This window comes from Lagenorhynchus albirostris, chromosome 6 (genome assembly GCF_949774975.1).
Source record: "Lagenorhynchus albirostris chromosome 6, mLagAlb1.1, whole genome shotgun sequence".
NCBI classification, from domain to species: Eukaryota; Metazoa; Chordata; class Mammalia; order Artiodactyla; family Delphinidae; genus Lagenorhynchus; species Lagenorhynchus albirostris.
Genome location: NC_083100.1, coordinates 54145240 through 54170732, shown reverse-complemented (window position 1 = coordinate 54170732; position 25493 = coordinate 54145240). Strand labels below are relative to the sequence as shown.

At 38.0% G+C, this 25493-nt stretch overlaps 1 protein-coding gene across 5 annotated transcripts in view; it reads right to left on the bottom strand.

The window, feature by feature from the left end:
• CCDC141 (coiled-coil domain containing 141) overlaps positions 1–25493 on the bottom strand; it is a 206594-nt gene that overhangs the window by 83997 nt on the left and 97104 nt on the right. For all 5 annotated transcript variants that reach the window (XM_060152538.1, XM_060152535.1, XM_060152536.1 and 2 more), the window contains exon 7: positions 19529–19723. In XM_060152538.1, coding sequence (XP_060008521.1) covers positions 19529–19723 — 195 coding nt within the window. The remainder of the gene's footprint in view (positions 1–19528; positions 19724–25493) is intronic.

The following is a 25493-nucleotide window of genomic DNA, read 5'->3' as shown; positions in this document are numbered from 1 at the left end:
GTTAATCAAGGGTTAGTTTTAAAGCCAGTACCTAAAGCAAAAATTTGATGTAGTCAAAATAATCATGAACTCCCTTAAGTCATGCTTAAAGTTTAATATATGCTTATAGTAATACATACTCACACCTAGGACTGAGAGCCACCGAGCTAGGATAAAGGAAGAAATAAGGATAAATCTATACTTAGATGTCAGGACATTCACTTCATTCTTTCTTTAAGATAATTCTCAAGTTCTTACTGTGAATGGGGAAGGGATACAGACTTCAAAAGTGCTTTTTCTTGCCTGTAAGTTTAAGTCCATTCTATCTTAATATTAAGCCATGATAACCTTAATAAATATCATGTTTATTGTTGAGAATTAAAGAAGGAAAACATATGAAAGTAACAAGGGCACGATGGTGGAAATGTAGTAAGTACTCAGAAAATATTTGCTGGTTCTTACTCTAAATCTTGATTGATCAGACACATCTTTGAAAAATCACTGAGAAGAGCATGGCCACCTGCTGCCTGTCACTCATCCTACGTGGCTTTTTCTCCTTGTGTCCCCACTGAACAGCTGCTACTCTCAGATCCTTGGTCACTGGTCTCATCTTCATAGGAGTTAGATTCTAAAGCCACGTGTACATTAAACGCATGTGTGATGTGACTCCACCCTATTCCTGAAGGTTATCATAAAAGTGTCATTTCCTAATGGCACGGAAATAAATTGAAGAGCTAAACGTTCACTAGAAGGAGGAGGTGGTAGATCAAGGACCAGTATAACCCATAACTTAGAATTAAAATAGCCAGATTTTCTTCCAGAGCTTTTTCTCAGAAGTATCAAAGTGTCAGGAAAGTATTTATGAATTGCTCTATATATCACACTTAAGAGAACTATAGCAGTAGAAAGGAGGTGAGCGATTTCTTTCCTTCATTAGCTCAACGAATATATTTACAAAGATCTACTATAGGTAAGATGGGCTGGATGCTGTAAGAGAGCTGATTCCTTACCCTTAATCCTAACTTAACCCTAATGGGAATAATCTACAGACACAGATATAGTTAAATTTCTTAATTTTAAGAGGAGACCTCTTTCAAGATTCTACTGTCTGTGATTGTCTGAATCATATGCAAAGCTTGTTTCTCTTATTCCCACATAGAAAATTATCTAAGTATCATTGTTCTCACTTAATCTACCCCCAGAATAGAAATGACTGCTTGTGTATTTACCAGATCCGTAAGGAACCTGATATACTGGATCCGGCCTGGAAAGAGTCTCTTTGTTGCACACATGGTACAGAACAGGTTATTTCCAGCAAGAACGCTGTGGCCTCCGCATCAACGCCTTTGGAATTCATAGTTTACATTTAGGTTTTTGTCCTTCACATCCCCCTCTTTCTTCAAACCTTGTGTGAAGGTCAAATAGAGGTTTTACGAGTGGACTGGAATAAACAAGGATACAGGCACAAGGATAATAGTCTCTCCCTCTGGGTTCTAGCTCTTCTTGACCATTTTACATGGCACCACTCAGTTCTCAAGCAGACGAGGAGGAGATGAATCAGCTCTTTTGGCCCTGGCTTGGGAAAGAGTAAGGAGTTGCTTAGGTTTTGTGTTCTAAGATGCTAATAAGTATCTTTCCTTTTTCCCTTGTGAAGCACAGGATCCCAAGCAGGTTGCACCACATGACACAGAGATGATACCAAGACTTGGCACATTTGATTCCTTTAAAAACATCTATGAGATTAATATGTTTAGCAGGAACCATGAATCATGCAGCATAATTCTTATATCATGCTGTTTCACAAAGATGTTTAATAAGTAATATTGTTTACTTCCTGACTAATTTGAAGAGAATCAACATTAAAAGAAAGAAAACAAAACCCACTGTAGAACCCTGAACATTTCCTTTCACGAATCCCAAGGCTGGAGAATGAGTTTGCTCAGAACCTTTATAATTACCAAGGATGCAAAACTTAACTCAGCTTCTAATTAGAGCACTGAACTCCACTATCTGCAGAGATTCAATTTTCCTCTGGGTTTAGTTTTTTAAAAGACCCAGAGCTTCAGTGTCTTTTCCTAAACATTACCTGAGATAACTTCTGGTGGCTCCCAGTTTGGCAAGCTGATTCCTAATTCAGGTCCTGTCCAAGATTTCAAATGCCATGAAGACGGGGGCAACAGGGTGATGTAATTTTCAGCTCCTCATACTTGCTGCCTCCTACTACTGCTCTGGCTTATTCCTTGCCTCTTCAAAGTTGTTGCATCTGGTCCCCAGAACTCCCTCCGTGTTACAAGTGTTACAAGGTCGATCGGTGATGTTACTGAGAGGTGTTTAAAATCACAAGTACCTAAAGCAGGGTTTTACCTCACAATTTGAAAAGCTAAAAAAAACACTGGACAAGAAGGCGTTTGGGATTGAAAGTGGAATGTATCTGAAGCCTTTGATTAACAAGGAATCAGAGGAACTTTATATATTGACCATTTCTTACTTTTTCTGAGATGAGTCCGTCTTAGAGATATATAAACTAGACCCATAAGTAGAACTTTAGCCAGCTAGTCACTTTATAATTTCTGGTTTTCTTTTACATAAATTGACCCAAATGGTTTTAGGATGATCTTGGGAATATTAACATGGAATATGTCCATTTGCAATGTGCAAAGCACTTTTTTTCATTTATTCAACAAACGTTTATTGAAATCTATGGAGCAGGTATGAAAATGAACAAAAGCACTGAGGTCATGTTAGAGTGGTGAGTGCAGTATTAAATGCATATATAATGACAAATGATGGCTAGCATGTAGGAGTGCTTGGCTGTTCTATGCACTAGTCATGTATTAACTCATTTAGATAAAGCAAGGACTCTGTGAGGTACATATAATTGTTATTTCTATCTTACAGATTAGAAAGCCAGATGCACAGGAAAGTTAAGTAACTGCCCAAGGTCACAGAGCTAATAAATGTCTGAGACCAGATTCATACCTAGGCAGCCTGGCTCCAAAATCCATTATATTATGTTACAAAAGTGTCATCCTAGCAAATGTTTCTATATATTCACTTAATACTCCACAATTCCATTTATTTATTTACTCTCCAATTCTCCCCTGCAAAGATTGTGTACATTTATCACGGATTTTAAGAACTTTCATTACTGAATGTTCCCTGAAGTAGAATTGTTAGACCATTTTATTTATTTTTATTTTTTTTCTTGTTGGGTGATACAGTTGATTGAAAGGCAAACTCACTTTCTCCAGGAGTTCACTTACACGGAGGTAGCTCCTTAAGAATATCTCTTCCCCATGACAAACCAAGGCAATCAAACCATACCCCAAAGCAGAAACCCAACAGAATAAGGCTATCGGCATTGTCAGATGACACTCAGAAGCAGGAAAAAAAATTATAAAGCTATATGATGACTGTCTCTTCAGCACTGCATTTGGCCACATACTTGTTTATTAAATATTTTTTTTCTTTTTAAACTAGCTAAAGAAAATACTCTCGAGCAGGGTTAGTTCTTAAAGCAACAAACAGAAAAAAATACGTATGTGTATATAGTAAAATCAAAGAAGGACAGCACGTCAGAGCTGGCGAGGACCTTGAGCCAGCTCAAGGCCAGTGGCAGATGACGTCCTCATCAACGTCACCTGCCACTCCGAGCGCAGGACTCTCAAGGTCACCCCGTCAAGGTGTTAGACCATTTTAGAAAAGAGTAAACTCAAGCTCAAAATGTAAATTGATTCGTCACATAGCCAATCATTTATTCATTCATTCAACAAAATGTTTTGAACACTTGGTGTCATAAAGATGATTAAGACAATCTCTCTCTAAGGACCACAGAGAAATACTATGGGAATGATAAGAAATAAGCAATGAATGCTGCCTGAAGACCTCTCAGAGGAGGTGATACGGGTGATGACAAGTCTCTTTCTACATCACTACCCTCCTTCTCAGATATGACACGGAGAATGAACTTGAAATTTGTGTTCTTGTGTATTAAAGTAATTAACCTCTTCTCTTTCAAAATGATCTAATCCCAACTACCTTGGATCAATATAATCTCTTATGAACAATATAATGTAGTTAGTTGGCCTTGAAACTCCACAGTTTCTAATATTCCACTGCTTTAACTCATTCAAATAATAATTGAGCATCTACTACTTGGAAGACACTGTTCTAGGTGTTCTGGGGAACACAAAGTAAAAGTGACATGTTACTTACCCTGAAGGAATTTTAATTTAGCAAAGGGAAGTAAATCTACCCAGAAATACCTGTAATACAAGGAAGAATATACTTACCGCCAATGGAGGGGAGCAACAGACTGAAATTATGCATAGAAGGGAAACAAACTAATACATTCATACCTTAGAATTCAGTTGATAGCTTTATTGTGAAAGACATTCATGAGTGAGTGACAACAAAACTGATTGTCTTGATGATAAGACTATTAAATGTAGACTGAGTTGTGGGCTTTCATGAGAAATGTAAGATGTTAAAGGTATTCCTTGATTTTGATATTTTTTCTATTTTAGATAGATATTTAATAATTGTATGTTAATAGTTTAGCCATCTTTATCAAATGTTTACTGTGGTTTAAATAGCCTGTCCCTCGAAGTGAGAGTGTGGCATCGACACATATACATTACCAAATGTAAAACAGATAGCTAGTGGGAAGCAGCTGCATAGCACAGGGAGATCAGCTCGGTGCTTTGTGACCACCTAGAGGGGCAGGATAGGGAGGGTGGGAGGGAGATGCAAGAGGGAGGAGATATGGGGATATATGTACACATATAGCTGATTCACTTTGTTATACAGCAGAAACTAACACAACATTGTAAAGCAATTATACTCCAAAAAAGATGTTAAATAAATAAATAGCCTGTCCTTGAGCTCGAAAACCATGAGTTTTAAAACCATCCTCAGAGGGATTACAGGAGCAGATTAAATTAAGATATCATCTGCATCTACAGGAGGTTTGCCTCTTGATGATTTTTGCAAGACCTTAATATCTCTGCATATTTAAGGACAGGTTTAGCATAAGATAGAAACTTCCTAGCATGCTATTCAAGACCGTTCCTGACCCCTTGCCTCTTCTACCACTTTTTGCCTCTCATCACTCCCAGTTTATACCCTACACTCCTGGCAAAATAAATTACCTGAGGTTCCCCAAACAACACTGTACCATGTAGCCTTCCCCTAATTCCTTCTTGCCCAGCCTTCCAAATTTAGCTCACTGGTCCCTCCTCTAAGCGAAGCCTTGCTTGACACTTTCCCTGGGTCAGGTTAAGGATCTCTTCTGTGTTCCCTAATGCTCTAGGCTTACTCCATCATGGCTTTTCCCACAGCACACAACACTTCTGTTTCCTTGTCTCTCCTCTAAACAAGGTTGATGGGGTCTTAAAGGCAAGGATTGTATCTTTCACTGCTTTAGCTCAAGTACCCATATGACGCATGACAACATACTAGCTGAAGGCAAAGGTGGAAGAAAGGAGGGAATAAAAGCAAGTTGCTTTTCTAAGAGAAACGGAAGTTGTTCTGGAAGTGAGAAATTGGAGACAGGCTGCTTAAGAGTTATGAAACTGAAAGTAATTATACTTTCCTTGATGTCTAGTGACAATTAGCTTAATTTCTTGAATTCATTTCTGTCACTTCAACAAATTCCTTCTGGATAATATTTTTTGGATCTTCTACTTGGACAGGTTTCTTCTTTCAATCTGTAGTACAACTGGTCCATTTTAGTTAATTGTTTCTCACATCTTGGCTAAAATGTATCTATTTTGAAAAAGGTAGAATAGTGTGTATATAAATTTTTTAAAATGTATCAAACTCAGTGCTTAATTATTTTGTTTTTGTCTGAAACAATAATGTTGCTGTAGGCATTACTGTTTTGTATCACTGTAAATATCTTAAAAAAGCAACATCATCTTTTTAAAAGACATCAACTTTTCAGCAGTGATGGCAGAAGCAGTAGAAGCCATAACAATTATTATATTTCAAAGTGCTTCTGTTATGTTCCTCTGGCTGACCCAACTTTTGCTTCACCTGTGCTTTAAGGCCGATCACCCAAGAACCAGACCATGTAGTTTTGACCTCGGTCTCCCCTGCTTGCTTTCCCCAATGGAATCATATGGCTGGGAATGGAAAGCATGGGAATGAAACTTTGTGACCCATCAGTCATGTTTTACAGCTTAAGGTTCAATCATTGTTGTCATATAAATACAGGCTCATACTGTTCTTCTCTTGAAATATATATATATATTTATCTCTGATTCAAACCACATTCCATAAACAATGATAAATAGATTTTGGGTGATCAATACATATTAACCACAGCTTCATTTTTGTGAACATGCTAGAAATATAATAAATGAGATCATCTATAATCATGAAAGATGAAAATTTGAGGGGATCAAAATGAGTTACGATAACAGGTGCTATGTTCACATTTCATGCATGTCCTCATAACTCTTAGCAACATCTGGTAACCAGAGAAACTCTTCTCCAATCAGCTATCATCCAGTGTTGACAATCAACCTGTACTTGTATTTGTGGCTAAGTGATTTAGCAAATAGGTTCACGGAACGCAGCAGATAACTCTAAAATGAAAAGGGAATATATCGGGTTCTTTGAGTTACATGGCTCAATCTCCACTTGAATCTGGTTTATGAAAAGCATCAGCAGCATTCAGTAAAGTTTCAGGATACAAAATAAATACAGATAAATCTGTTGCTTTTCTATACACTAATAATGAACTATCAGAAAGAAAAAGCAAGAAAACAATCTCATTTAAAATCACATCAAAAAGAATAAAATACCTAGGAGTAAACTTAACCAAGGAGGTGAAAGACCTATACTCTGAAAACTACGAAACACTGATAAAGGAAATTGAAGATGCTACAAAGAAATGGAAAGACATTCCATTTTCTTGGATTGGAGGAATTAATATTATTAAAATGTCTATACTACCCAAAGCAATCTACAGATTTAATGTAATCAATACGACATTCTTCACAGAACTAGAACAAATAATCCTAAAATTTATATGAAACCACAAAAGACCCTGAATTGCCAAAGAAATCTTGAGAAAAAAGAACAAAGCTGGAAATACCATGCTCCCTGATTCGGACTACATGTTACAAAGCTGCGTAATCAAAACAGCATGATGCTGGCACAAAAACAGATACATAGATCAATGGAACAGAATAGAGAGCCCAGAAATAAACTCACACACCGATGGTCAATTAATCTACAACAATGGAGACAAGAATATACAGTGGATAAAAGACAGTCTCTTTAATAAGTGGTGCTAGGAAAACTAAACAGCTGCATGCAAAAGAATGAGATTAGAACATTTCCTCACACCATATACAAAAATAAAATCAAAATGGATTAAAGACCTAAATGTATGACCTGAAATCATAAAACTCCTGGAAGAGAACATAGGCAGAACACTCTTTGACATAAATCATAGCAATATTGTTTTGGATCTATCTCCAAAGGCAAAGGAAACAAAAGCAAAAAAAAAAAAAACAACCAAATTGGGACCTAATTAAACTTAAAAACTTTTACACAGAAAAGGAAACCATCAACAATAGAAAAAGGCAACTTACTGAATGAGAGAAAATATTTGGAAATGATATGATCGATATGAGATTAATATCCAAAATATATAAACAGCTGATATAATTCAATATCAAAATAATCTGATAATAAATGGGCAGAAGACCTGAATATACATTTTTCCAAAGAAGACATACAGATGGCCAACAGGCACATGAAAAGATACTCAACATCACTAATCATCAGAGAAATGCAAATCAAAACTACAATGAGATATCACCTCACACCTGTTCGAATAGCCATCATCAAAAAGGTCACAAACAACAAAAGTTGGTGAGGATGTGGAGAAAAGGGAACTCCTGTGCACTGTTGGTGGGAATGTAAACTGGTGCAGCCACTATGGAAAACAGTATGGAGGGTCCTCAAAAAACTAAAAATAGAAGATGGCGGAAGAGTGAGACGCGGAGATCACCTGCCTCCCCACAGATACATCAGAAATACATCTATACATGGAACAGCTCCTACAGAACACCTACTGAACGCTGGCAGAAGACCTCAGACCTCCCAAAAGGCAAGAAACTCCTCCACGTACCTGGGTACCTGGGTAGGGCAAAAGAAAAAAGAATAAGCAGAGACAAAAGAATAGGGATGGGACCTGCACCAGTGGGAGGGAGCTGTGAAGGAGGAAAGGTTTCCACACACTAGGAAGCCCCTTCGCGGGCGGAGACTGCGGGTAGCGTAGGGGGAAAGCTTCAGAGCCGCGGAGGAGAGCACAGCAACAGGGGTGCGGATGGCAAAGCAGAGAGACTCCCACACAGAGGATCAGGGCCGACCGGCACTCACCAGCCTGAGAGGCTTGTCTGCTCCCCCACCGGGGTGTGCGGGGCTGGGAGCTGAGGCTCGGGCTTTGGTCGGAGCGCAGAGAGAGGACTGGGGTTGGCGGCGTGAACACAGCCTGCAGGGGGTTAGTGCACCACGGCTAGCCGGGACGGAGTCCGGGGAAAAGTCTGGACCTGCCGAAGAGGCAAGAGACTTTTTCTTCCCTCCTTGTTTCCTGGTGCACGAGGAAAGGGGATTAAGAGCGCTGCTTAAAGGAGCTCCAGAGACGGATGCGAGAGCTGCGGGTAACAGCGTGGACCCCAGAGACGGGCATGAGACGCTAAGGCTGCTGCTGCCGCCACCAAGAAGCCTGTGTGCGAGCACAGGTCACTATCCACACCCCCCTTCCGGGGAGCTTGTGCAGCCAGCCACTGCCAGGGTCCCGGGATCCAGGGACAACTTCCCCGGGAGAACGCACGGCGCGCTTCAGGCTGGTACAATGTCATAACCGGATTCTGTTGCCGCAGGCCCACCCCGCACTCCATGCCTCTCCCTCCCCCCCCGCCTGAGTGAGCCAGAGCCCCCGAATCAGCGGCTCCTTTAACCCCGTCCTGTCTGAGCGAAGAACAGACGCCCTCCGGCGACCTACATGCAGAGGTGGGGACAAATCCAAAGCTGAACCCCGGGAGCTGTGCAAACAAAGAAGAGAAAGAGAAATCTCTCCCAGCAGCCTCAGGAGCAGCGGATTAAATCTCCACAATCATTTGATATACCCTGCATCTGTGGAATACATGAATAGACAAGGAATCATCCCAAATTGAGGAGGTGGACTTTGAGAGCAAGATTTATGATTTCTTCCCCTTTTCCTCTTTTTGTGAGTGTGTATGCTTCTGTGTGAGATTTTGTCTGTATAGCTTTGCTTTCACCATTTGTCCTAGGGTTCTATCCATCCGTTTTTTTGTTTGTTTTTTTACGTAAAAAAATTTTTTTTCTTAATAATTATTTTATTTTAATAACTTTATTTTCTCTTTATTTTATTTCATCCTCTTTCTACTTTTTGTCCCTTTTATTCTGAGCCGTGTGGATGAAAGGCTTTTGGTGCTGCAGCCAGGAGTCAGTGCTGTGCCTCTGAGGTGGGAGAGCCAACTTCAGGACACTGGTCCACAAGAGACCTCCCAGCTCCACGTAATATCAAACGGCGAAAATCTCCCAGAGATCTCCATCTCAACACCAACACCCAGCTTCACTCAACAACCAGCAAGCTACAATGTTAGACACCCTATGCCAAACAAATAGCAAGACAGGAACACAACCCCACCCATTAGCAGAGAGGCTGCCTAAAACCATAATAAGTCCACAGACAGCCCAAAACACACCACCAGACGTGGATCTACCCACCAGAAAGACAAGATCCAGCCTCATCCACCAGAACACAGGCACTAGTCCCCTCCACCAGGAAGCCTACACAACCCACTGAACCAACTTTAGACACCGGGGACACGCACCAAAAACAACGGGAACTACGAACATGCAGCCTGCAAAAAGGAGACCCCAAACACAGTAAGATAAACAAAATGAGAAGACGGAAAAACACAGCAGATGAAGGAGCAAGATAAAAACCCACCAGACCTAACAAATGAAGAGGAGATAGGCAGTCCACCTGAAAAAGAATTCAGAATAATGATAGTAAAGATGATCCAAAATCTTGGAAATAGAATAGAGAAAATACAAGAAACATTTAACAAGGACCTAGAAGAACTAAAGATGAAACAAGCAACAATGAACAACACAATAAATGAAATAAAAAATACTCTAGAAGGGATCAGTACAAGAATAACTGAGGCAAAAGAACAGATAAGTAACCTGGAAGATAAAATAGTGGAAAAGGCTACTGCAGAGCAGAATAAAGAAAAAAGAATGAAAAGAACTGAGGACAGTCTCAGAGACCTCTGGAACAACATTAAACGCACCAACATTTGAATTATAGGGGTTCCAGAAGAAGAAGAGAAAAAGAAAGGGACTGAGAAAATATTTGAAGAGATTATAGTTGAAAACTTCCCTAATATGGGAAAGGAAATAGTTAATCAAGTCCAGGAAGCACAGAGAGTCCCATACAGGATAAATCCAAGGAGAAACACGCCAAGCAACATATTAATCAAACTGTCAAAAATTAAATACAAAGAAAACATATTAAAAGCAGCAAGGGAAAAACAACAAATAACACACAAGGGAATCCCCATAAGGTTAACAGCTGATATTTCAGCAGAAACTCTGCAAGCCAGAAGGGACTGGCAGGACATATTGAAAGTGTTGAAGGAGAAAAACCTGCAACCAAGATTACTCTACCCAGCAAGGATCTCATTCAGATTTGATGGAGAAATTAAAACCTTTACAGACAAGCAAAAGCTGAGAGAGTTCAGCACCACCAAACCAGCTTTAAAACAAATGCTAAAGGATCTTCTCTAGGCAAGAAACACAAGAGAAGGAAAAGACCTACAATAACAAACCCAAAACAATCAAGAAAATGGGAATAGGAACATACATATCGATAATTACCTTAAAAGTAAATGGATTAAATGCTCCCACCAAAAGACACAGACTGGCTGAATGGATACAAAAACAAGACCCATATATATGCTGTCTACAAGAGATCCACTTCAGACCTAGAGACACATACAGACTGAAAGTGAGGGGATGGAAAAAGATATTCCATGCAAATGGAAACCAAAAGAAAGCTGGAGTATCAATTCTCATATCAGACAAAATAGACTTTAAAATAAAGACTATTAGAAGAGACAAAGAAGGACACTGCATAATGATCAAGGGATTGATCCAAGAAGAAGATATAACAATTGTAAATATTTATGCACCTAACATAGGAGCACCTCAATACATAAGGCAAATACTAACAGCCATAAAAGGGGAAATCTAAAATAACACATTCATAGTAGGGGACTTTAACACCCCACTTTCACCAATGGACAGATCATCCAAAATGAAAATAAATAAGGAAACACAAGCTTTAAATGATACATAAAACAAGATGGACTTAATTGATATTTATAGGACATTCCATCCAAAAACAACAAAATACACTTACTTCTCAAGTGCTCATGGAACATTCTCCAGGATAGATCGTATCTTGGGTCACAAATCAAGCCTTGGTAAATTTAAGAAAACTGAAATTGTATAAAGTATCTTTTCCAACCACTATGCTATGAGACTAGATATAAATTACAGGAAAATATCTGTAAAAAATACCAACACATGGAGGCTAAACAATACACTACTTAATAACGAAGTGATCACTGAAGAAATCAAAGAGGAAATCAAAAAATACCTAGAAACAAATGACAATGAAAACACAACGAGCCAAAACCTATGGGATGCAGCAAAAGCAGTTCTAAGAGGGAAGTTTATAGCAATACAATCCTACCTTAAGAAACAGGAAACATCTCAAATAAAGAACTTAAACTTGCACCTAAAGCAATTAGAGAAAGAAGAACAAAAAAACCCCGAAGTTAGCAGAAGGAAAGAAATCATAAAGATCAGATCAAAAATAAATGAAAAAGAAATGAAGGAAACAATAGCAAAGATCAATAAAACTAAAAGCTGGTTCTTTGAGAAGATAAAAAAATTAATAAACCATTAGCCAGACTCATCAAGAAAAAAAGAGAGAAGACTCAAATCAATAGAATTAGAAATGAAAAAGGAGAAGTAACAACTGACACTGCAGAAATACAAAAGATCATGAGAGATTTCTACAAGCAACTCTATGCCAATAAAATGGACAACCTGGAAGAAATGGACAAATTCTTAGAAATGCACAACGTGCCAAGACTGAATCAGGAAGAAATAGAAAATATGAACAGACCAATCACAAGCACTGAAATTGAAACTGTGATTAAAAATCTTCCAACAAACAAAAGCCCAGGACCAGATGGCTTCACAGGCAAATTCTATCAAACATATAGAGAAGAGCTAACACCTATCCTTCTAAAACTCTTCCAAAATATAGCAGAGGGAGGAACACTCCAAAACTCATTCTATGAGGCCACCATCACCCTGATACCAAAACCAGACAAGGATGTCACAAAGAAAGTCCAATGTCACTGATGAACATACATGCAAAAATCCTCAACAAAATACTAGCAAACAGAATCCAACAGCACATTAAAAGGATCATGCACCATGATCAAGTGGGGTTTATTCCAGGAATGCAAGGATTCTTCAATATAGGCAAATCAATCAATGGGATACACCATATTAACAAATTGAAGGAGAAAAACCATATGGTCATCTCAATAGATGCAGAGAAAGCTTTCGACAGAATTCAACACCCATTTATGATAAAAACCTCCAAAAAGTAGGCATAGAGGGAACTTACCTGAACATAATAAAGGCCATATATGACAAACCCACAGCCAACATCGTCCTCAATGGTGAAAAACTGAAACCATTTCCACTAAGATCAGGAACAAGACAAGGTTGCCCACTCTCACCACTCTTATTCAACATAGTTTTGGAAGTTTTAGCCATAGCAATCAGAGAGGAAATGGAAATAAAAGGAATTCAAATCGGAAAAGAAGAAGTAAAGCTGTCACTGTTTGCAGATGACATGATGCTCTACATAGAGAATCCTAAAAATGCTACCAGAAAACTACTAGAGCTAATCAATGAATTTGGTAAAGCAGCAGGATACAAAATTAATGCACAGAAATCTCTGGCATTCCTATACACTAATGATGAAAAATCTGAAAGTGAAATCAAGAAAACACTCCCATTTACCACTGCAACAAAAAGAATAAAATATCTAGGAATAAACCTACTTAAGGAGATAAAAGACTTGTATGCAGAAAATTATAAGACACTAATGAAAGAAATTAAGGATGATACAAATAGATGGAGAGATATACCATGTTCTTGGATTGGAAGAATCAACATTGTGAAAATGACTCTACTACCCAAAGCAATCTATAGATTCAATGCAATCCCTATCAAACTACCACTGGCATTTTCCACAGAACTAGAACAAAAAATTTCACAATTTGTATGGAAACACAAAAGACCCCAAATAGCCAAAGCAATCTTGAGAACGAAAAACAGAGCTGGAGGAATCAGGCTCCCTGACTTCAGACTATACTACAAAGCTACAGTAATCAAGACAGTATGGTACTGGCACAAAAACAGAAAGATAGATCAATGGAACAGGATAGAAAGCCCAGAGATAAACCCACGCACATATGGTCAACTTATCTTTGATAAAGGAGGCAGGAATGTACAGTGGAGAAAGTACAGCCTCTTTAATAAGTGGTGCTGGGAAAACTGGACAGGTACATGTAAAAGTATGAGATTAGATCACTCCCTAACACCATACACAAAAATAAGCTCAAAATGGATTAAAGACCTAAATGTAAGGTCAGAAACTATCAAACTCTTAGAGGAAAACATAGGCAGAACACTCTATGACATAAATCACAGCAAGATCCTTTTTGACCCACCTTCTAGAGAAATGGAAATAAAAACAAAAATAAACAAATGGGACCTAATGAAACTTCAAAGCTTTTGCACAGCAAAGGAAACCATAAACACGACCAAAAGACAACCCTCAGAATGGGAGAAAATATTTGCAAATGAAGCAACCGACAAAGGATTAATTTCCAAAATTTACAAGCAGCTCATGCAGCTCAATAACAAAAAAACAAATAACCCAATCCAAAAATGGGCAGAAGACCTAAATAGACATTTCTCCAAAGAAGATATACAGACTGCCAACAAACACATGAAAGAATGCTCAACATCATTAATCATTAGGGAATTGCAAATCAGAACTACAATGAGATATCATCTCACACCAGTCAGAATGGCCATCATCAAGAAGTCTAGAAACAGTAAATGCTGGAGAGGGTGTGGAGAAAAGGGAACACTCTTGCACTGCTGGTGGGAATGTGAATTGGTACAGCCACTATGGAGAACAGTATGGAGGTTCCTTAAAAAACTACAAATACAACTACCATATGACCCAGCAATCCCACTCCTGGGCATATACCCTGAGAAAACCATAATTCAAAACGAGTCATGTACCAAAATGTTCATTGCAGTTCTATTTACATTAGCCCGGAGATGGAAACAACCTAAGTGTCCATCATCGGATGAATGGATAAAGAAGATGTGGTACATATATACAATGGAATATTACTCAGCCATAAAAAGAAACGAAATTGAGCTATTTGTAATGAGGTGGATAGACCTAGAGTCTGTCATACAGAGTGAAGTAAGTTAGAAAGAGAAAGACAAATACCATATGCTAACACATATATATGGAATTGAAGAAAAAAAATGTCATGAAGAACCTAGGGGTTAGACAGGAATAAAGACACAGACCTACTAGAGAATGGACTTGAGGATATGGGGAAGGGGAAGGGTAAGCTCTGAGAAAGTGAGAGAGTGGCTTGGACATATATACACTATCAAACGTAAAATAGCTAGCTAGTGGGAAGCAGCCACATAGCACAGGGAGATTAGCTCGGTGCTTTGTGACCACATAGAGGGGTGGGATAGGGAGGGTGGGAGGGAGGGAGATGCAAGACGGAAGAGATATGAGAACATATGTATATGTATAACTGATTCACTTTGTTATAAAGTAGAAACTAACAGACCATTTTAAAGCAATTATACTCCAATAAAGATGTAAAAAAAAATAATAAAAAACTAAAAATAGAACTACTGCATGATCCAGCTATCCCACTCCTGGGTATATATCCAAAGAAAATAAAACAGTGTTTTGAAAAAATTCACACACCCTAATGTTCATAGCAGCATTATTTGCAATATCCAAGATATGGAAGCAACTTAAGTGTCCATCAACAGATGAATGGATCAAGAAGATGTGGTATGTATATATAATGGAATACTACTCAGCCATAAAAAGAATGAAAGTCTGCCATTTACATCAATGTAGATGGATGTAGAGAGTACTATACTTAGTGAAATAAGTCAGAGATAGAAAGACAAATACTCTATGCTGTCACTTATATGTGGAATCTAAAATATTAAGCAAAGGAATGTATATAACAAAACAGAAGCAGACTCACAGATACAGAGAAAAAAACCAATGGTTACCACTGGGGAGATGGAGGGGGACCGGCAAGATAGGAATATGAAATTAAGAGATACAAACTACTATGTATAAAACAGATAAGCAACAAGGATATATTGTACAGCACAGGCAAATACAGCCATTGTTTTGTAATAACTTTAAATGTAGTATAGTCTTCAAAAACGCTGAATCACTATGTTGTACACCTGAAAATAATATAATGTTGTAAATCACCTATACTTCAATTTAAAAAAAAGACAAGAAAAGCATCAGTAGCAACACTACTCCTGAGGTCCTATGTGCTAACATCGCCACCTATTGCTCATTCCAGGTACAAACGGTCACACCTCAAGCCAAAGACTAGACATTCTCTAGGTAAGAAACAGACTCTCGAGCTTTGGGTAATCATTAACCCCTAGCAGGATTAAAAGGTAATCAATTTCACTCCTGAAACTACAGAGTAAAGGCAGTGGGCACTCTTGCCAATGTGGACAATTAGGTGATAATTATATTTTATTGAATTTCACATATTGGAATTACATTGGCTTATCGATTTTTTTGTATGTTTTATTCTCTGCTATATCCCCAGCATTTAGAACAGTCCCTGACACATAGTAGTTGCTCAATAAATATTTATTAAATAAATGAATCCGTAAAGAAAAAGGGTAATTATTCTCATAAATTTGCCACACTACTTATTTAGCAACTTCAATTTAAAAACTTATTGTGACTTTTTTCTAGTAAATAACAATATCCCTAGATATTGATAGGATTGGTAGAGAGAGAGGGACAGGTGACAATAAAAGGAAAGAAGGGAAAAAGAAGAGGGTTTCCAGATGATTGCAACAGAAAATACCAGAAACATATGATAAAAATCTGGATGAAAAAGAAATAAATATGATACGGAAGACATACTAACAGTAGTCCATTCTGCAGATGAGATTATGACATTCATTTCTTTTTATTTTAACCAAATTTTAAAAAGTTAAAGGTTATCTTAAAAATCATATGTTTTGCATTTTACTGAGCAAAAACACTCAAGCTGTTACATTCACTAATTCATATATTACCCACGGCACTAACATTTTTTCACACTGGCATTTGACACAGAAATTGAAGAATATTGACCTAGCTTTAACAAATTTGGAACAAGATGTTGTTTGCTAAAAAATGATTCCATTTATCAAGAGTGAAATTGGTTTTCGAGGTACGTTTCTTTTTTTAAAGCCCTGACGCTCTCTTTTTTTTTCACAGTGCTAACATCCTTATTTGCATGTGTGGGGCGAGTCTCCACTGCTCCTACCCATCTTACTGGTGTGTCAAGAATGCCTGGGGAACTGGGATTTGGGGAACTGATGTGACATTTGACACTCTGGTTACCTCTTTTGCTGGCTGGAAAGTTGGGTGAAAAGTCTCAGACACCTCACAACTGTTGGCAGCACGGCTTCATCAAGGATGTAGACGATCACAATCAGAAAAACCCAGCGCCCTCAAGGCACAATAAAGTGAATTCTCAAAAGGAAAGTTCAGTGCTTCGGAGATAAATTGAAGATGTAAACTGAAAATACTCCTTCACTAGTGAAAACAAAACTTTCAGACTAGAAAAAAATATTTGAAGGGATTTTGAATTTATATTAATACCTTAAATCCAGTGCTTTATTTTAACTAGGATTATTTATGAGTGTTATGCCCAGAATGGGGTAAAATGGTAATTTTATAAAATTTGGAGATTCTACAATATAAATCAAAAAGAAAAATGCCATTTACAAGCCTTGAGAAGAATTTCCTTCTTTAATTTAAACGGATTTATTTACTATATTATTTCATCATTTATTGCTTCTTAATAATATGGTAAATAACTCATTTCAAGAATCATGATTTAAACATCTACTTTCCAAACTCCAGCTTCCATTTTTGCTGAGGTAAAAGTATATATCATCTTTCAAACTGAATTCTTAGATTTGGAGTTGGAAATTATTTCCCTGATGCTTTGAAAAGGGAAAATAAATTCTAAACCTTTCTAAGTACTACTTGGTTACAAAGAATTCTATAGTATGGATAAGTCCCAACTGAACTAATTATAATTTGAATGCCATGGGCATTCAAATGATGAAACGGGAACTAGAAGTCAAGTGTTTGGGGTTAAGAAACAGGATTTGTTAGGATTTGACCTTAATTATCATATAAGCTTGAAAAAGTAACCACTCCGTTCTTCAATTTTTTAAAAATTACTATTGCAAGAGATATCATTCCTCCTCCTTCAAGGCCCAAGAATAATGTAAAAAGAAAAATTTCCCTGGCAAGCTACCAGATAATGACAGCAGAGAAAGCAAGAGTGAGGGAGTGAGAATGAGATAGAGAGAGAAAAATTCTCCATTTTGCAGGACTATAATGTATAAGGCTTATGCTAGAAGCATTTTATCATAGCAACATGTTCTATAACTGTTTTCCTTAGAAACAGCATTAACTAACTGGGATGACCCACTCATTTTGTAGAATGAGAGTGTAATGTAAGTTTAAAAATCTTTTATTCAGGGCTTCCCTGGTGGTGCAGTGGTTGAGAGTCCGCCTGCCGATGCAGGGGACACGGGTTCGTGCCCTGGTCCGGGAGGATCCCACATGCCGCGGAGCGGCTGGGCCCATGAGCCATGGCCGCTGAGCCTGTGCGTCCGGAGCCTGTGCTCCGCAATGGGAGAGGCCACAACAGTGAGAGGCCCCCGTACCGCAAAAAAAAAAAATCTCTTATTCAAAATCAGGACTATTGAAGAGAAATTTAACCAGCACTTACCATTTACTTAGCTCAACAGATCCAGAAACTATGTGTTTCTTCTCTTAAAACAAAGAAATCCCAAACAATAATAATTTGACAAATATTTCTTTGACATGTGTTTTCTTCCTACCATAATTCTACCACCTCTATTTTGGAACTTTACTATTCAAGTTTTCCAAGTTTCCCATTAGTAAAAAATTCAAAATTAAGTAACAATTTTGATACCTACCAGGACACTGTATTCAGATTGCTGATGTTATTACTTTAAATCACAATATACCTACCCTCTGTGGGTTCCCATTCATTTTCTGTCACATTACCCAGTTTTACATCAGTGAAATTTAAGGTATTAATTCCGATAAGGCAGTTTGAAGGTGTATGTTCAATTGGGAAAGGCAGAAATTTTTTCAAACATTATCGCCATCCTCAGATACCCAAGTGATGTGAACACATGAACAGTACCACGCAGTAAGAGCCACCTGCTACAATCAATCTTAAACGAAAATAGAGCACTTCTCCCACTCAAGAAGGCCTGGAAACAGTCCAAAGCAAGATCTCCCTTTGGCTGATTTAAAGTGTGTGGGGAGAGATAAATTAGGAGTTTGGGATTAACATATACCCACTACTATATATAAAACAGATAACCAACAAGGACCTACTGTATAGCACAGGTAATTATATTCAGTATTTTTTAATAACCTATATGGGAAAATAATCTGAAAAAAAAGATATATATGTATGTATAACTGAATCACTCTGCTGTACGCCTACTAACACAACATTGTAAATCAACTATACTCCAATTTAAAAAAAAAGGCAAACCAAGGCAGGGCAGTCAACCAGAGCCTTGTGGTTCGCGTGCCAAAAGCCTGCAATATTTATGTACCTTCACCTAATAAATGAAAGAGGATTTTTAAAAAGAGAAAGATTTTTTTGGTAAAAGTTTCAAGGTTTTTTTTGGTTAACCTTGATATATTTTATGATAATTCCATTCCTCCAGGAGAAACACTACCATGTTGGCACAAATGTCCACCTCAAACAGAACAATGAGAGCTCTAAGATAAAAGTCTCCTGTTTTTTTTTTTTTCAGTGACCTTTCACATGTCAAAGCACAGAATCTCTTAGTTTTGAGTACAAAATAATGGCCAGAGTAGGAATATATTTTAAAAGCTCCTTTTTGCTGCTATCAATTTTGAAACTCTAAGTGGAGTCGAGATTTCTGTGACGTGTTCCAGCCTGTTGAAGTCATGGGTCTCTTACTGGTTTGCCCTGATGACCTAAAATTACCAGCTTCACCTCACACTGACCTTGTTCGCGCTGTTAAAAAAATCATTTGCCTTTTTTAACCAGGTTTTCCTTTCCACCGTGAGCCGACCAAATTCCTCTTGAAGCCAATTCAGTTTCTGGTTAGACAGCTGTAGGTGTTCTTTCTCCACATACTCCTTGGAGAGCAGAATCCCCAGTGCCTCACTCTTCAGCTTCTCCACTGCGGAATTCCATTCCTACAAGAGATCACTCTTCAGTTTATTTTACACATCCTCCCCTCTGGAATCTCTGGTAAGACTCAGAGGACATTTACATGTGTTGAATGTATCAGCAACCTGTCATTATTTTCAAATCATAAAGGAGTCGATGCTACATTCCAGGTTTGAGTAACAAGACGTAGGTAAAAAAAAGAAAGGAACACAGAAAAGAGGTTAAAAAGGGAGAGGGGATGATAGTAGAAAGGGGCAGGTCAACTGGGATGTGTCTGGTTGCCCTGAATTCAGGTCACTTGCCATTTCCCTTAATAATACCTGAAAATATACCCAAAATATGGTCATCAGTGTTTTTCAATCTCTAACTCATTTTTACCTATTTTTATTCATTTAAGTATAAAAACATTGCTCTCCCACAATTTATTCTCACTGGCAATGTGGGCAAATATGCACAAGAAAGGAAGGGAAATCTCATAGTATATGGTTGTTTGTGCATCTGCCTACACTTAGAACTGGAATTAAGACCTGTTACTCTGCACAAAGTTAATAGCTGTTATTGTGCAGTATTCTCTCCATCCTGACCCCAGTTTCACCTCTCAATGTTTCACTATTAACGATTTATATACATTTCAACAAAGGAAAAGAGGTAGGTTTTTACTTTCTATTGCATGAGGGTGAAAAACAGTAAATAGAGAAGAAAGAAAATAATAAGAGTTGAAGTAAATCAAACATATTAACATTAAATTTATTTGAAGGGAAATTCAAATTTCTTGCAAAAGAACTGAAGACAGATCTAGTTTCATAAAATAATGCTTATCTCTAACATAGGAGTCTTGTTAGCAAATTTTCTGGTACCCATCTTAGCTGAGACTGAGCAGTGAGCATATGCTGTTTGTTAAAGCATCAGAAATTTATCACCAAATTTAAAAAATCACAGTCTGACTCCATCCTGGCTTGCTCCCCAGTGCAAAGTGTCCTATTATTAAGTTACATTTGTTACATTATATTGTATAAAATAATACAATTTTAGTGCAATTTACCGCTATCATTTCCATTCATTTATTTCACAAGACAACTAAATACTGTGTACCTGGGACCATGCTGGGATAGATGTCTTGGGGAACATAAAGAAAGAATAAAATATAGTTCTTTTCTTTAACAATACATAAACTGCTATTTTATATAATTTTATATATACTGCATTATGAAGTGTATTAAATACATGCTGTTTCTACAAACACACAAATACACGTACATACACACAAAATGGTAGCATTTCAAATCACAGTTGGTAGATGCTGAAAATAGAAATTGTACATATTATTTTATGGACTTCATAAAATCTGTTCTAGTAATTGTGTGAGAGAAAAATATTTTCATCAATGGATGCAAGAATAAGTATGGTAGATTAAGGCATTGGCATTTTTTTGAGCACCAATTATGAGCTTATGTTTTGTAAGTAAAACCCTCACAAACTTAGGTTAGATGTTATTATTTTCCTAGTATTGACACAGGCTCAGAGGAGTATGTTATCCAAGGTTACATATCCAATACGTGGCAGAACTAGGACTATTCACAGGTTTGTATACAATGCTACATTCCAGGGAACTGAGGGTAGAGAGACCAGAATCTCCAAATTTCTCAGTGAGTGCAAAAGCAATACTCTTAGGCATGAAGATGGGCTACGTGAGTTCTCAAGATCCTTCATTTCTTAAAGAGCTATTTGTCCCCATTTAAGGACTGCTAATATGTGCCATGACATTATTTCGTAAAGCACTGTAAATATCCCTCCCACTTAAAAACCACTACTTTAACCTTATCGGGAAAAAGCAAATATTTCTAAAGCAGTTAGCATAATTTCTGGCATACATAATAGGCACTCACTAAATATTAGTCCCACTTGTCTTCCCGTCAGTTTTATCACAGTTCATTAGTGCCCCAAAATTTGTTCATTATTTATGGGAATTCCTGTTTCCCAGTTCTAAAATAACAATAGTGGAAACCTTCTCCAAATGTACTGGTCAGTGTTATGTATTGATCAATAATATGAGATAAGCAAAATAAAGCAGGTTTCTTTACTGCAGTACTCCTTAGAATTTTTACTATGTTAACATGCACTGAGACTCCTAGAGGAAAACGTGGTGTGAAACGTTTTGGACAAACTCCTTTGACCAAGAAACCATTTGTTTGCTAATCATCTCAGGGGACCAATGCTCCGGCTGGAACAATGCTGAGAAACACTACAGTTGTGGCTAAAAGGAGCTGAACCAGCTACAGGTTCATTTGCTTTCACAAGTCTTTGTTTCTTTTTTTGTTTTGTCCCAATCCCTCCAGCTACCCAGTTAGTCCGTTTCCTGTCTTTTGGATCCATTCTCTATTTTCTGTCTGTTAAGATCTGTGGGGCATTAATCCTCAATGAACTCAACTAAGAAATGCTCAATATGTGAAGACATAGAGTAAAGCAGGTAATTCTTTCAAAAAATTGGCATTGACCAGAATCTTCTGTGCTCGTTAGAGGAAGAACACTTAAATATGGAGAAACTAGGGGAGGCCCAGAGAGCTGGGGGAAGGAAAGTGGAGAGGAGGTTAGGATATGGAGAGATAGGTTACAGCCATTACGTGCTCAGTCTGGACAAAACTAAACTCTACGGTGTTGGTATCTTAACTGTCTGCAAAAGCGTAAGGGTTGATTCTTCTTCCCGTATGCTAGCACTGTGCTAAGTGCTTTACATATAGTATCTCACTTAATCTTCACCACACCCCTACAAGGTAGGAACTATTATTATCCTCATTTTACAGATGGGGTAACTGAGGCTCAGAAGGGTTAAGAACTTGCCCAAGGTCTCAACACTAGTAGGTGGAAGAGCCAGAACTCAAATTCAGGTAGTTTGACTCTAGAACCTGCTTTCTCAACCAGTATCCTGGCCTCAGCTCTGCAGAGAGGTGATAAACAGTGCTTTTTACACCACAGAAAGATTAAACACATTAACTTAGAATTACAGACATGAAACTTCCATAAGGTCTGGATAAGACCTGAAACTGATAAAAGTCCTTATATGACCCTGGGATTTTCTGATTTGAAATTAGAAGCCTTATTATTTCTAAATAAACACAATGCCTTACATATATAACTGAGAATTTACAGCCAAACTCAAGCTATATTTTGCAACTGGTCCAAAATAATAAAGGTCTTCTCTATGAATAAGAAGAGAAATACTTGTTCTCTAACAGAGTTCATAAATCTGCCTTTAGTATAAATTTTGCAAACAACATTAAAGAGAGACTTCTGGAGTAGAGCCAAGTCTTTGAAAACCCACTGTAACCTTGTGCTTCATAATGTGTTATATAAAGTGGGCTGTGACCTTCCAAGGAAACTGTAAAGGACCATTTTGTGCCTCCTATCTTTTCTTATTCTCCATCCCCAGTCTTTTTAAATACATTTTCAAATGAACTCTGTGGGCAGTAGATGAAGCTAGGTCTACTCAATATTTCTATGCAATCTTCTCAGAAAATTGGTTCTGTTTTCTTTGGGCAATCTATAGGCAGTTTCTGATGCACTTCCATACCGTTCTGATGACATATTTCCCCAGCCATTTTTCTTTGGGGATGCTTCGCCTATTTTATTTTTGAGACAAAACTTTCCAGAGTCATCTGAATCCAGCATGCTGTTTAAAAAACTTAGTTGTCCCTGTTGTGCAGGCTGGAGGAGCCCAACAGAGAAAATCTTGGTCCTTTTTCTCTAAGCCATTGCTGCCTGCCTGCTAAGTATTCAACCTCTGACTGGGTTTCCGTCACTTTGCAAAAAAATATTTCCAGTATTTGTCCCCACCAGCAGAAAGCCAAAGACTGCCATTTCCTTGGCTTTTCAGTTTGACAGATGGACCTGTGTATCTCTGAGCCAATAAAGACGTGTGGCACTGTGTGTTCCTGGGCTCAGGGTGTGTCCACAGGTCACTCCATTACTATCCTTCTTCACTCACAGTAGTAACCCTTTTAAACTGTACCTTTCAGTATTCCATTTGCCGAGGAAATGGAGCTTCTCTTGCATCCCTTGATTTTAAGGGTACTTTTAAGAGGATTAGCACTGATAGACAAGAAGGCGAAAACCGTTTCTTCTCCCCCCCCACTTTTTTTTAACAGTCCCAGGTTAGCTTTTCAAATAAAATTATGGATTGGTATAAAAATTATCCAGCCATTCAATTTAAAAAATAAAAAAATATTAGCTACTCCAATGGAAAAGAAACAGAATACTCCCAATATGTTTAGTAAGCCTTTATTCACTTCCCTGATGAAGTGGATGGGGTGTGTTTAAATGACCCAGTACCACGTGGTAAATTATTTTCCTTATAAATTTGACTTCAGAATATAATTTTTAAGTGGGAGAAGATGGACAAGAAACAATAGGGAACATATTTATAAACTGCTAAGAAACTATCAGTTGTGGAGATGACTGGCCCAAATCACATGTGGCAGAAGCATGTGTCTGGCTCATGTGCAGGACATGGCCGCTTTGGAGGACATCTCATTAGATATAGCTCATTTCTCGTTCAGTCTTTTAAGTCTACAGTCCCATTTGGTTCAGCACCGAGAATTAACTCACTGACAGCAAATCATAGAATTTTACATGACTGCATTAACAGATGGGACAAACAAAATAAACGTGGCGCTTTTAATCAGAGAATATTTGAAAGTCTGCTTTGAGCAGAAAATTTTTGAGAAGAAATGTTTACGCTTTTGGAGAGTGGCAGTGAGCCCTTGAAAAGCTGAAAGTCTCTGATCATGCCGAGCTGGATGGCCAGCTGGGCCACAGTTACTTCTTGTGCTCCTTTCCCAGGCATTTCTCGCCGACATACATAAAAGCAAGGGTCATCTCACTCTTGGATGAGTACCGAGTTCAGTGTCCACAGGCCATCTGAACTCTGCCCTCACTGTGGTGCATTTCAGCAGAGACACAGACAGACTGCAAACAGGGAAGAACTGTGATTTTGTGTATCACCTAGACATGAAAGAATTGTGGTGTTTCGCTTCCCGGCCATAAGGAAGAAATCATAGCTACTGAATCAAGGAGAGCCTGTGGGCAAGAGCAGAGAAATGGAAATACACTTTTTACTCCAAACTTAGTAAGTGGCCTCCCGCAGGGCATTTTGCTTTCCTGAGCCTTACTTCTCTGCAGTGCAGAGTCACCACCATTTCACATATGCTTTGGCTTCTCTAGTGAATCAGATGTAAATTCAATGGTGAATTGGCTGTGCTTCAAATTCCTGGATTTCAGGCCCTACTAAAATTTGGGTTTTTAGCTATATTTTCCATAATTACCCTACTGGATTTGGGACCGACAGTTTACAGCAGAAACGACAGATGTCACCAAAGCAATCTTTGAATAATAGTTGCTGCTTTCTTTCTTCTCAGTCCATTCAAATATTCCAAAAGATGCAGGAAAAAAACATGGCTTGGAAGCTTCTTGTTTCCTTTATTCTGTTCAGTGCTTGGCCACCAAGTGGAGCCTGTGGTTCAGGCACACAGAGCAGGGTGCTTGTTGCTAATACTGAAGCAAAAGGATGTGTGGCAGAATAAATTTTTTAAATCAAATAAAGTCATAACAAACTACACTCATAAGCAAGTCTTCAAAATAACGTTTGGAGCAGAAATACATTTATTTCTTCCTCCTTGGTTCAACATAGTTTTTGGCTAAAAATTTAATTACACAGGAAGTCGGGAAGAAATTGTCCCAAGATTTGTGTTTTCTGAGAATCACTATTTTTTCTTTAGTGTCTTGCCCTTGTTTTTCTTAGAT